A 14,120-nucleotide genomic window follows, 5' to 3' on the forward strand; every position below is an offset into this window, starting at 1 on the left:
GATGTTTATTGCAGCACTATTCACAATTGCTAATTTATGGAAACAACCCAAATGCCCACGAACAGATGAATGGATAGAAAAACTGTGGTACATATACTCAATGGGATACTATTCAGCCATAAAAAAACAACAAAACCCTGGCTTTTGACAGGAAGTGGATGAATATGGGAGATTTACTGCTGAGTGAAGCAAGCCAGGCTATGGAGAGGCACTGTATGTCCCCACTTAATATATACCGAGTGTCCGCACTGTATGGCTGAAACTAATTGACTAAAGCATATAGAAATACAGTATATAGGCGTAAATACCAGATATGGTGTGTGTGAAAGAGGAGAGTCTGAGGAAGGACATTTAGAAGAAAAATAGGGAGGCAAAGGATTAATGGCACAAAGAAATGTGGTATTATCTGTTGAAGATATTTTGTAGTTTTATCAACTGTACTAGGAAGAAATGTTCACCTGTTGAAATATCCATTTTGTAAGACAAATGATAATGTGATCGAATGTGTAAAAGATAATGAAATAAAAAAATAAAAATAATAAAAACAATTTAGGTTAAAAACAAAACAAAACAAAACAAAAACCATGGAGCTGGATGAGATCACCACAGAGTAGATATACATAAGAGAAAAGGGTCCAGGATACAGCTGGGTGGTAGGAGAGAATGCAGCAGAAAAGACTGAGGTTTGCCTGAGATGTGAGAGAGAAGCTGGCATGGTGTCACGGAAAACAGGAAAATGTTTCAATCAGGCAGGTGATCGCTCAGAGAACTGGCCACTGAATCTGACTGAGACATTCATTTTTCTAGTATCTATGCTTTTATTTTTGCTTTATTTAAGGTTTATTCCTTCCATGAGACAGAGACAGAGAGAGACAATGAAAATTATAGAGATATGTAGAGAGAAATAGGAAACACGAGGGTCTTCACATAGTGATCTACCTTCAGCTTCAGCCAGCCTGGATCATGGGCATGCACACATGCCATATATGTACAAGGAAGCCCCAGAACATAAACTTAGGACCCTTCCATGTTGTGTTACTGCTGAGACATTGTCTGACCCTCACATTTTATTTGAAAAAATAATATAATCATAGTATAAAACATACTGAAAATGAAGAGTTTACTGTTACTTGTGAAAGAATTTTCAGTGGAACCATGAAGACAGAGCTAAATTGAGCTGGTTGAATAATGAATGGGTATTCCTGAGTAGAGGTGGTGTATTGAACAAGTAACTCATTGCTTCATCTTGAAACTGCATGGAGAAGATAGTAAGGGAATTTCTTTTTTAAAGATATAAAGTCAAAGACAGGAACAAGAGCAACAAAATTTTAGGATTTTAAAGAACATGGATGAATATGGTTCTGGAATTAGTACTGCCAGCATCTCTTAGGATCATCAGGACCCACCACAAAGTTACTGAATCAGAATCTGCATTTTTCACAAAATATTCCTCTGATATGCATGCACATTAGAGTTTGAGATGTGTTAACTTGGCAGACTCTAGAAAATGGAATTCTGTGATTTGCATTGCACAATTCCTCAAACACCCAGAACTGGAGCCATTGGCCATCTCTGGGAGTGGGACAGGGGATGAAAATAGAGTGAAATGGATAAATCAATTGGTGAAAAGTTTGTTTAAGAGAGTCAGACTTCCTACTTAAAGCAGTCAGACAAGCACTCCTACCTACCAAAGACTTATAATTTAGAGAGAAGTCCTCTGGACTGGACGGTGCTGGGTACCACTTAGGACTGCTGGATGCTGAGACCCACAGCCCTTTTCCTAGCTATGTTGGTATTTAGGTTTCATGCTCCAGGTAAACGTTTGAAAGAATCTTCTCCAGGGAATTTGACCATCAGAAGATTCAAGGCTTAAAGATAGCAAAGTGGTGATTCCTCCACCAAATGGCCTAGCTCTTTCTCTTCCCAAGGTTCTGGTAGCTTTAGTTGCTATTGTACTTCTTTCTCCCAAATCTTGCACGAGAGAGCTGTGTCCACAGCTACTTTTTAACTCTCCTATCTAACTATCGTAACTGTTTGTTCTCTTTACTCTTGTCTCTAGTATTTGTTTGGGGAAATTAGATACCATTCCAAGACTGTGTGTTCTTATTGAAGGAGCTCAGCAGTTTCTCACAATCTGGGGCAAGATAAGCAAGTTTGCTACTTTATGGAGGATTCCAGATGACCTCTCTGCTGTTCATCATAATTCTCATATTTTCTTTCATTACCTTCCCAGTTTGTTTTTCTAACTGTGGTAAAAGCATTTTTTTTTTTTTGCATTTTTTCCTGTCTCCTCCCTCATATATTAACTTACAGAAATGCTATACTGCTTGTACTAAACAAACACTACTTCGATGGCATTTCTTCTCCTACTGTGCTGACTAGAAATTAGCTGTGGTTGCATATGCAGTGACAGTGGGTTAGAGGCTACCTAGGTTATGGTCTGATGATCAAGAGTAATCATTCTTGGGGCCAGCAGTTGGCATAATAGCTATGTCACTGGACTCCCATGTAGTCGACTGTGGTTCGAGTCCTGGATTCCATGGCTTAAACTCACACTGGGCGTGTGTGCATGCATGCCCTAGATCCCGAGAGGAGAATGGAGGAGAAGGGATTGTGGCATGGCCATCCCCCCTGGTGGGTGATTTCTCACTTTCTGTCCATCTCTGTCTTTCTAGTGAGTGCATGTGCCCTATAGCAACCCCCCCCCCCAAAAAAAAGTAATTATTCTTGGCAGGGGTCATGGTAGTTAAGGGCACTGGACTCCCACATGGCTGAACACAGTCCCAGACCTGGTAGCTTTCTCACTACCCCTCACCCCTGTCCCCTTCTGGTCAAATTAAGAAAAAAATAAGTAAATAAACAAAATAAAGTTAAATAAAATAATTCTTGAAAAAGAGTGATCATTCTTTTGTGTTTAATTTGTTTTTCTAATTAAAATTTAATAAAATAGTCTGAAATTTAGAAAAAAGGGAAATTACTTCTAAGTTTAAGATCATTCAGTATTCTTCTTGTTAGTATTCCTATTATGTCAAAGCCAACATTTTTAAGGCATGTCATTTTGGGGGGGGGGGTGCAGACTTCCTTAGGGCTAGCTCTGTATCATTACCAGATTTCAAAGAATATACCCAATTGTTTTGGAGGAGAAGATGGTGTACATAGTCCATTCAGGTAAACTTTATCCAACAGACACATAATAGCATTCATGAACACAAACATCTTTAGGAAAAATTATGAGGTTGGAAAAGAAAATAGCCCAGCCTGTTTCCCTCGTCGCCTTTTGTGTCAACCTCATTTTTTTTTTTAAGAGAGATTTTTGCGGGACCAACAGTTAGTGTAATGGCTATGTTGCTGGACTCCCATGTAGTTGACCTCGATTTGAGACCTAGACCTGGTGGCTTGAACTGACACCAGGTGCATGTGCGTGTGTGCCCAAGATCCCAAGAAGAGAATGGAAGAGAGGGGATTGCAGTGTGGCCATCCCCCCTGGGGGGTGATTTCTCACTCCCTGGGGGGTGATTTCTCGCTTTCTGTCTCTCTGGCAAGCACACGCACCCTATAGCAAAAACCTCTCAAAAAAAAAAAAAAAAAAAAAAAAAAGAAAAGAAAAGAAGAGGAAAGAGAGAGAGAGAGAGAGAGGTTTTTGCTATAGGGCACATGTACTTGCCAGAGAGACAGAGATTGAGAAATCATCCCTGGGGAGTTGGCCACACCTCAATTTTTTCTCTTTCATTCTCCTCTTGGGATCTTGGGGATGCATGCACACGTGCCCGGTTTGAATTTTAAGTTGTTGAGTCCACGACTGAACCACGGTCAACTTCAGGGGAGTCCAGTGACTTCGCCATTATGCCATCTGCTAGTCCTTGTGTCAACCTCCTTTATACACATTCAAAGGATCCAGTCTTTTTTATTTTCACAATTTGAAAATGTCTACTCAAACTTGAATATATGGATGTCTCTCAGTTAATCTTATGATGAATTTGTTGGCATTTCTCTGTTGTTTTACTTTACTTCAGGCCTATGCTCTCCTTGTAAAATACAGCAAAGATTTGTTAGCCTTTTAAACTATGGAGTATTTTATATGTGGCCCTGCTCAGCTCCTGAAATCAGTCCTAGGGTGGTCAGAAAGGCAAACCTCAATAGGACGGATGCTTGTCTTCTTGTAAACTTTATCTGACCTTAGGCGCAGACATGGTCTCATTGGCTTCTACTAGGCATTGGTGGTGAGCGCTTACAGTCTCTGACATCAGATTGTGCAGAGCAATATGCATTGTCAAATTAGTAGTTTTGACAATGATTATTCTGGATTCTGAGGGAGATTTTGATTGCTGTGAGTAAGAGTAAGGAAAGACATTATTGTCATTGTTCATTGGATATTGTCCTGTTATAGCAACTCCATGAGAGCAGGGATCTTTCCTTCTCCTATTGATTGTTTTCTCCCAAATGCTAACTATAGGGTCTTGCACATAAATAATCAATAAATATTTGCTGTTGAAGGAAAACCTCATGAAAAATGAAGATCTTTACTTTGGTCTCAGAGTTAAATAATACTGGTGTAGCAGAGTGTATTTCAGGTTGGAGAAAATAATAGTAATTTGGATAGGAGAATGTAAGACATTTGGGAGCTGGGGAATAGAAAATAGTATATAAAGTGAAGGGTTGAGAGGATGAGAGATGAAAGAGGAGATAGACAGGTCAAAATATGTCAAACTTGTGATTTTGAAGTTTTGTCCTGCACTTGGGCAGTTGAGCCCATGGAGGAATTAAACCAGAGCAAGAGCTCAGAGGAAGGATCTTGGAGGGTAGAGGATGAAGGTTAAGAGAGATGATGAAGAAAGTACAAATAGAAGGAACACTATCTTCTAAGGGTACAGTACTGTCTTCTAAACGAAACTTTTGTAGTTTTCTTAGAAGGCATAGAATATTTCAAAGTAAAGTCACTTCTAACAGTCTATTGTAGAAGGGTTGGCCCTTCATATGAGGGTCCTTTTTTTAAAATTCTTCTCATGCCCTTCATATTCTAAGAGGATTCTGGAAGGATGCAGTGCTCAGTGACCTGTCAGCCATTGTTTATTTGATTATAAAATAATTGTTGGAGCTTGGGCTCCTAACAAATTCTTTATTTAGAAGCCCTTACTAAGTTTTAATAATGATAGAGAGAGGTGTTTATGTGGAGCTTTCCCATGCTGCATTTCAAAATAACAGAATTGCCCAAAGGGAATACCCTCACCCTCAAAATCTCACAACTGAGCTTGGAAAAGCTTAGGAACTATACAGCTGCTAGAATCTGAGGCCTAGAAAATGTGTATTGGTTTTGGGAATTTTGATGCCTGAAAATATTTGTAAAATTGAAGCTGTTGAGAGTGGAAAGACTCTACCCATTATTTTATCACACCCTTTCATTAATCTACAAATGAGTTTTCTCTCTGATGCCCTCTTTTATTTAATCTTTCTCTGATATCCTTAATTAGCTGATTTTTCTGTTTCACTGAAACTTTCTTAAATTTGGGGGGTCTCTTAGTTTTTGGAGGTTTTCATCAAGCTTGGGATTAGGGATATATAAAGCTGGCTCATGCTATAAATTTTTCACAATTTCTGACACTGGATTCTGTGATGGCTCTATATTGGCTCTTGCTGGATAAAGTCTGAGAGAAGAGATAAAATGGAATGGAATCAAGCCAGTCCTGATACTAAAAATGTAATTGAGTTCAAGTCTATGGCAAGGGTTTCATTGCTTTACGCATTTCTTTTTTTTTTTTTTTTGTATATCCCTTGAAGATTTTCAGATCACCCAGCATATTCCATATGAAAGGACAAGGTAATGGCATGTTCAGATCAGAAATACAAAACATGTTCTTAGAGACTTCAGGGGGAGGTCAGATTAAGAACAAACATCCAAATCTCATTATAATCAGATCGCAGGCAATTAAAAATAATTATACACTTCCAAGCTGACCTTGTGGGATATATAAGCTAGAATCTAGTCTAAATAAAGCTATATTGGAGAGTCTAAATCTAACAACTTAAAAAAAGTATAGTCCAATCAACCCCAGTGACTAGATAACCCAATTAGTGACTATGGAGAAGGATAATCAAGAGTTAATTGAATTTTCTCTTTGCTGGCCAAGATATTCTGCTTCTGAAGCTTAGGCTTCTTTGGCAGAGGACTTGGGTGAGGAAGGACAGTATGCACCTTTAGGTAAACAAGGGAATTTTATTATCACCAAGCAAGTGCAGTTCTGTGCTATCAAACCCCTACTCTTCAATTGCTGATAATCACTCTGTAAATTATAGCTCTTAGTCAATTCTCAGGGTAGAGTTCATCTTCTACTTTAAAGGAGTCTTTTCCTACGATGTAATTTCCACTTTTCTCTTTCAAGGTATTACATTCTATAGCTGTTCCTTTAGTTATTTTTCTGATTCCTCTGCAGGGAATATATACCTCCCTTTTCCCCAGCCCAATTAAATTCCAAATGTTGAACATAACCATATCATTTCTCACTAGCGTAGGTGCAGGATTTTGTATTGAGAGAAAGGATTGTGTATGCATTAGTGTGAACACTGTGCTGTTTGTTTCTTTCAAAGATGTATCTAAACAAGGAAATAGGAGTCTCTGGACATGGGCACCCAGGGCAATCTGCACAGCGGGTTGCTTGGTTTTGATAACCAGACAGAACTACAACAATCAAAGTGTATCTGGGAAACATAGCAAACCTAATATTCGGGGTTTGAGACTTGACCTTAATCGACAAAATTATATTTCTTTGAGCATTTCTGTCTGGTTTAAAGTGGTTTTATTTAGGCAATTTCATTCATCCTCTCAATATTCTTGTTAGGTACAGAGAAGAAAACATTATTACTTAAATCAAGAGAATTGTGTGATGTGACTGGAGTATAGAATATTCAACTTTTTAACTTAAGAGAATTCATTTAGGGTCTATAAATCTCTCTTTCTGAATAAATTAATGGATTCTGGAATGACATACAGGCATTTTCTTAAAACAAACACATAAAAAAGAAAGGAAAACAAGAGAACTATCAAATTATATAGTAGTTCACTGCAGGAAAGAGCAATAATCATCTTTTATAAGAATCTTTTCTTCAATACTAAGGAGCAGAGCAAATAAACAGATGTAATTCCCCCTGATTTATTGAATCATTTCTCCCATACATAATTGAGAGCCCAAAATGTACATTGCATTGAACTAGGCACAATAAGGAGCATGAAGGAAATTTTCACTACAGTTAAAGAAATAAGGCATATGTGAAAAATTAAATGCAAAACAAGATTAGGTGAAAATAAACTTCACTGGGAAAGGCAAGATTGAATAAAGATTGAGTGGACTTCATGGAAGAGGCAACCTTTGAACGAGATCATGAGAAGTAGGTTGGATTTCAAGAGATAAAGAAGAATCCGAGGACAGTACAAACAAGGAACATGACCTAAAAACACAGAGAGGAAGAAATGCACAAACTGTGCTGGAGAGCATGTTCATATCAGCCTTGTGAAGAAGGCTTCTGTTGGAGATGGTGAGAAGTAAAGTCAGAAAGGTGAACTAGTGAATGATTTTGAACCGGAGAATCATAAAATGGTAGCAGTGGTGTTTTATGGAGAAAATGTAATGATGGTATACAGGCTGGTTTGGAGAAAAAAGGGATTTGGAGAGAAGGTGAGAAATTAGAAAGTAGTTATATAATATAGGCTTTAGATGGTTAGGGTCTAAGCAAGATGAATGAAAAGAATCATTGTTAGCAGCAGTATGAAGTTTTCAAACTGATTAGACATTGGTTACCAGAAAAGCTTGAAATTGACATGATGAAGAGAATTAAATGATTAACAAATGAGAAAATGATGAGTGGTTTTAATAATTTCTTAATCCCTTGTTTTCTCTTTCTTTACCTCAGAACAAGTAACCCTGGTTATGTCAAGGCATACCTCAGAACCATCTCTTTCATGAGAGCACAGCACATTTTAAAATAGCTGCTTTCCAGGTCTTGCAGGTGATGTGGCGGTTAAGGCACAGGATCCCACATAGCTGACTCCTTGGTTTGAGTCCCGGATCTGGCAGCTTAAAAATCGCACAAGTCCCATGTGGATGTGTGCCCAGGGTTTTCTCTAGCTGTTATTGAACACTGACTTAGAAGTCAGGAAGTATGAGCTTTATAAAGGATTTGTTCTGACAGCTGGGGTTGGATAGACCAGCCTTTCCCAAAGTGTGTTTTGTGGAATTTAATTTGCAAAATGCTCTTATGAAAAGGTTTCCACAATTAAATATGTTTGCAAACATTAAAAAGCTATTTTGGTCTTGGAGCTCACAGAACTTAGCATGGTAAGGCTCCTCTTTTCACACACACACACAACACTGATACATCCTTCAGAACTAAGGATCTACAAAGAAAATACTAGCTTAGGCTTACTTTAAACCACTAAATAATAATTTATGGTTAGGGATATAAAGAATCATCTAAATGAAGACAATAAATTAAGGAATATGAGACAGAGAAAGAAAATAAGGGGAAAATCATTAGATAATTAGAAGTAAGTACTAGTCAAATAAGATTGCAGTGAGATAGGGAATTTGCTATGAGGATAATGTTCATTGTAATAGCCAGTGTAGGTCTTTCTAACCCAAGAATGACCATCAATGGATCCTTATCTCCTTTAGTATGAGGCCATCTGACCCTGGTGAAATAAAAGATGTTTTTTTCCATGTTATTTCTTAGTATTAAAATGTCACATTTAGAGCGAGTCCCTTCCTCTCTTTAGGAATTCTAATTTAGAAAGAATAAAACAAGATCAAAGGAACCTCTGTAGATTCACTGCCTCTAGGTGAGGTTGAGTTTCTGGGATAAGCAAGAAATAAAAATTTCTTTGACTGACAGAATGAACATGTTCTCTGAGTTCTCAGCAAATATTGACAACCTTAAGGAATGGATTTTTTTTTTCTTTGCTCAGAAATTTAAGCGAATGAAGATTCAATGCTATAGCCATTGGGAGGAGATTATTCATGAACAAGTGAGAAATTATGAACTATCTTGGATTTATAAAGATTTTTTATATCCATTTTACAAAGCATGCCTCTTGACTGATTCGGTCCTCATGAAGACCCTTTGTAGTAAATGGTTTTTGCCTAATATTCTGAAGATGAGAACAATATATCATTATCATCAACAATAACAAGGCCATGACAGACATTGTGCTAAATGTTTTACCTACGTTGGCTCATTTAAATCTCATGGAAACTCTTTGAATTAAGCACATATTGCAATTTGCATTGTACAATCAAGAGCCCAAGATGATAGAGCTAAAATTTAATGTTATAGTCAGGAATTAAACTCAGGTCTCTCAGACTCTAGACGCGATACTCTATCATCTCTGATTTGTCAGAATCAGTTAAAAACTGAACTATAAATACTATCTCAAAGTGCCCCTGTTTTTGATCCTGCTTACCTAGTTTAAGACTTTCTCTATAGTGCCATATTATCTTAGGTACCTCAATCCTAGTTAAGCAGTCATAATTAACCTACTATCTCACCTATAGTATAAATAACAAGTGGGCAATATATTGGGGTGTCATAAAAGTCATGACACATTTTTGCACAGAAACAGAAAAAAGTCATGACTTTTCCTGTAACCCAATATAGCCTACAGGCCAAATCTGGCTTACTCTGTGTTTTTCTAAGGCCCATAAGGTAAAAATTTTTACATTGTTGAAGAAATTGAAATATATACAGACATTGTGCTAAATGTTTTACCTACGTTGGCTCATTTAAATCTCATGGAAACTCTTTGAATTAAGCACATATTGCAATTTGCATTGTACAATCAAGAGCCCAAGATGATAGAGCTAAAATTTAATGTTATAGTCAGGAATTAAACTCAGGTCTCTCAGACTCTAGACGCGATACTCTATCATCTCTGATTTGTCAGAATCAGTTAAAAACTGAACTATAAATACTATCTCAAAGTGCCCCTGTTTTTGATCCTGCTTACCTAGTTTAAGACTTTCTCTATAGTGCCATATTATCTTAGGTACCTCAATCCTAGTTAAGCAGTCATAATTAACCTACTATCTCACCTATAGTATAAATAACAAGTGGGCAATATATTGGGGTGTCATAAAAGTCATGACACATTTTTGCACAGAAACAGAAAAAAGTCATGACTTTTCCTGTAACCCAATATAGCCTACAGGCCAAATCTGGCTTACTCTGTGTTTTTCTAAGGCCCATAAGGTAAAAATTTTTACATGGTTGAAGAAATTGAAATATATATACTTTTTAAAAAAAGAATTATTTATTTAATTTTATTTATTCATTATTTTTCTTCAATTTGACAAAAGAGCGACAGAGACAGACAGAGAGAAAGCAAGCTGCCAGGTATGGGATTTGAACCATGGTCAGCTATGTGGAAGTCCAACACCTTAACCACCACATCACCTGCTGGCCCTGATAAAAAATATATACTTACTATGATGTAAAAATTATCTGAAATTCAGATTTTAGGGTCTATATATAAAGTTTATAAGAACATGTTTGTTCTCATCCACTCATAGGCTATGGCCACTCTCCTGCTACTGTGATGGAGCTGAGTGCTGCAATGAGACTGACTCATAAAATTATCTCTAGTTCTAATTCTGAAGGACAACTTTTTTTCCCCTCACAAATGTAAAAAGGAAAGGAGTCAGAAGACATTCATTGTAAACAACATGCAGCAGAGGCATAACACAGATGGTATTTTGGATCCCAACTCTACAACCCAGGAGTTATAGAGGTGCCTCTGCTTGAGTTATTCAACTTTCCTCTGCTTCAGTTCACATCATTTGCAAAACAGAGTAGTAATACCAAACTTGTAGTTCTGTCGATCCATTTTAATGAAGTAGTATGTATAAAACAGAAAGCAAATAGATGGGACCCCTTAGTAAGTAGAATCTACCTGCCCGTATGGTGCTTCTGTGTTCTTTGGTGTTAATCTTGGCATGTGCAGATCTTAGGGAATTAGCTAACTGTGGCAATAGCCAGCAGATATTTGAAATGAAATGGAATGATAGTACACAAATGTACATGGCGAAACATAGGAGTTGTCTGTCCTCAGGGAAACCTGAGTAATGATTAAGCTTTGGTATTTTGTGAGTTAAGCAACTGTAGTCAATGAAGTCCCACTTTTCCATCCTCCTAATCCTAGTGTGGTGATCATTAAAGCCAATACCTACACTTGGAAGACTGTAAAGTGTATTAGAAATAGTCAGTGGGACAGGCCATTTCACCACTCTTCTGCCAGTGTTCCAGACTACCTTCATCCAATCCCTTTAAGGAAACAAAAATAAATACCATCATTCTTTCCTTCTCAGAGATGTCTGAGTTCTAGTTCACTTGGCATTTTATTTATTTATTTATTCATTTTTCACTTGGCTCTTCAGTGATCAATACACTGAACTAAAAACAACCCTCAAATTATATTTTCTTTTTCAATGTAACAGTCAAAGCATATTATTTTTTTCTTTTCATCAATACACCTTGCCAAGAAGATTGCAAAGTTGAACTCTTGCATGCACCAACACAAGCCCTGCCAATGAGCATGCAGAGAAAATAATATTCTCAAAATTAGGTATTCGAGAGAATTCCCTTCCTCCTCAAAGCTCTCAAACAGCTATAGTCATTCTTAAAATGAAAGGAAGTGCCAATAACTCATAAGCACTTTCTTTTCCCTTAGAGTTGTATGCCACTTTGTCCTACATACACCTAAGTAAGGGGTTGACGCAGAGTCAGCCTATGTTGTGAGAGTGACACAGTGGCACTGTGTCCAAAACACTCTCCACGTAAATTTCTCTCCAGAATGTCTCAATACCTCATGCTCTCTTTCCTCAGTTGCTAAATACTCTTAGACAGAGACATGTTTTGGTCATTTACACTTGAGTATGACTTGCTCCTCCTACTCTAATTTATACACATACACTTCTTGGGGGGTTGGGGTATGGGAGTAGATATACTTCCCTCTCTCTTCTTCCTTCCTTTCTTCTCGCTCTCTCTTCTTTCCTCCCTTCTTCCCTTCCTCTATTCCTGTGTTCCTCCCTTCCTCCTTTCCTTCTTTCTCTTTTTTACTTTATCTTCACTCTCTTCCCTTTTTTTGGCCTATGTTTTCTATGCAGAATGCAAAAGAAGCCTCACTTCTGATATACTTTAAGAGCGGACAGCCAAATATGATTTTAGAAAGTAGACAGCCTAATGTATTACAGAAGAGAGTTTGGGAGGGTAGATGCGCATCACCGTAAAATTAAACTTTGTTAGGGGCTGTCTGCTTTTGCACCTGAATGCCACTGCTTGGCCCACAGGGAAGCATTGGAAGAAGTGGAATAGGTCTGAGAAAGGTAGAGATTGGGAGTAGTATTAACAATTCAACAAAGCAGGTTGTATTAACATTGTAGAAGTGAAGAATCTGAGGCTTGGAAGGGGTTAAGTAATGATTCAAAGTCACTTAGGAGCAAATGACTTCTTACAGAAGCTCAGCTTCATTGGCTTCCTCCTGTGTTTATAATGACATAACGAACCAGACAATCTTTGAGCATAGGCACATTCTTCAGCATAATCTGGGATAACTGTCTCATCTGAGACTGTATAGTCAAAACATAGAGCTGGCCTGTTATTTTCCCTGCCTGTGCAGCTGCCTCTGGATAAGAATTAAAGACTTGAGATTTCAAGGGTGGAAAGTAGCAAGCAGCATCTATGCTGCAACCATTTGTCCCTGAGTGAAAATCTGACATACAACACCAGCATATCTCAGTGTTGATTTGGCAGTTTGTTAACGGAAACAATGATCATCTTCTGCAATAAAAGACATCAGGAGCTTGAGGGAATAAAGGTTATAACAATCCTCCACCTATAGTAGCAGTTTCTGTTTAAAATCCTTGGAATAAAACACTGAGGGCTATCTTAGATCTTGAATCACAACTTGCCAGCACTCTAGGGATTAGTCACTGAGAGTTAAAGAGCCCTGCCTCACTGTTGCTCTAATGCACTCAGACACTAGAGTTTGAGGAAGGAACAGCAGACCGTGAGCAGAAAGTCCTGGTTTCTAGATTTGGCTCTGCCTCTCATTGTGAGAGTTTTAGGAAATTCTCTCTACTTCTTGGACACCAGATGCCCAATTTGCAAAATGAAGAGAGTGAGGTGATGTTTAAGTTCTCGCTCAACCCGAGTCCAACCACTTTTTATTAAAAGAGTTCAGTAAAAATCTAAAGAGAGAATCACATTTCACCACTCATAAGGTTATCCTATATTTCCCCCTCCTTTCTTCCTCCTTTGTTCTCAGTCCTTCACCTCTTCTCCAACTCCTTTTTTCCCCAGGAAGCAGAATCTCCATTCAGAAACTATTTGCTGGTGTCTTCAACAATTCTTGCCTTGGTGTCCTCAGGAGACACATTGCGTTTTCTGAGCACATCAAAGCCCTTTTTCTGCCTCTCATTCTACATCTCCTAAGTATCTACTTTGCCTTTGTTTTACTTTTCTGGTTCCACAGAAGAGTATAGAACCCAAAAGCAAATGTGTTGAAAAGACTAAAACTCTATCTTTGGATTGGGTCTCCACACACCCCTTCCCTGACAAATGCACATAACTCTCACTTAAGATCCTCGGAAAGCCGTGGGCAAGATTACTGGGATGGGGGAGTTTGTTTTACTTGAGCCTTCTGCCAAGACAGAAATAGTCCAGCCCAGTAGATATCAGCCCAATGTGAAAATAATAATAGTACTCTGCACAAATGCCAGCCATGCTGCTGTTCCCATTCCCTCTGATACTCACAGTTCAACTGCATTTCTGGGGAGGTCGGAGGGTATCTCTGTCACCTTGCTCTCCTGGCAGAGGAAAACCCTGTTAGAGCAGTGACAGATCCGATGATGACATCCTGAGCTCAAGCTCAGAAATGCCAGCAAAGAGACCAGGAACAAGGCCATGCTTATTTTTCCATCCACCTGCTTTCTTCCTGCATTTGCAAAGAAAACCTCCACAGATTTCAGAGGCTCTGCACAGTGCCCTTATGAAAAGAGATGTCTTGAGAATGGGCAGTGTCACATGACCTACCAAGGGCTTTTTTTTTTTTTTTTTTTTTTTTTTTTTTTTTTCCCTTC

At 38.1% G+C, this 14,120-nt stretch overlaps 1 protein-coding gene across 1 annotated transcript in view; it reads right to left on the reverse strand.

Annotated features, from left to right (window-relative positions):
- FSHR (follicle stimulating hormone receptor) overlaps positions 1-14,016 on the reverse strand; it is a 215,129-nt gene extending 201,113 nt beyond the window's left edge. Inside the window, exon 1 of the mRNA XM_006159008.1 lies at positions 13,795-14,016. Within this exon, the coding sequence (XP_006159070.1) occupies positions 13,795-13,946 (152 nt within the window). The 5' untranslated portion in view covers positions 13,947-14,016. The remainder of the gene's footprint in view (positions 1-13,794) is intronic.
- Between the last annotated feature and the right edge of the window lie 104 nt (positions 14,017-14,120).

This window comes from Tupaia chinensis, unplaced genomic scaffold, assembly GCF_000334495.1.
Source record: "Tupaia chinensis unplaced genomic scaffold, TupChi_1.0 Scaffold000622_1, whole genome shotgun sequence".
In the NCBI taxonomy this organism is placed as follows: Eukaryota; Metazoa; Chordata; class Mammalia; order Scandentia; family Tupaiidae; genus Tupaia; species Tupaia belangeri.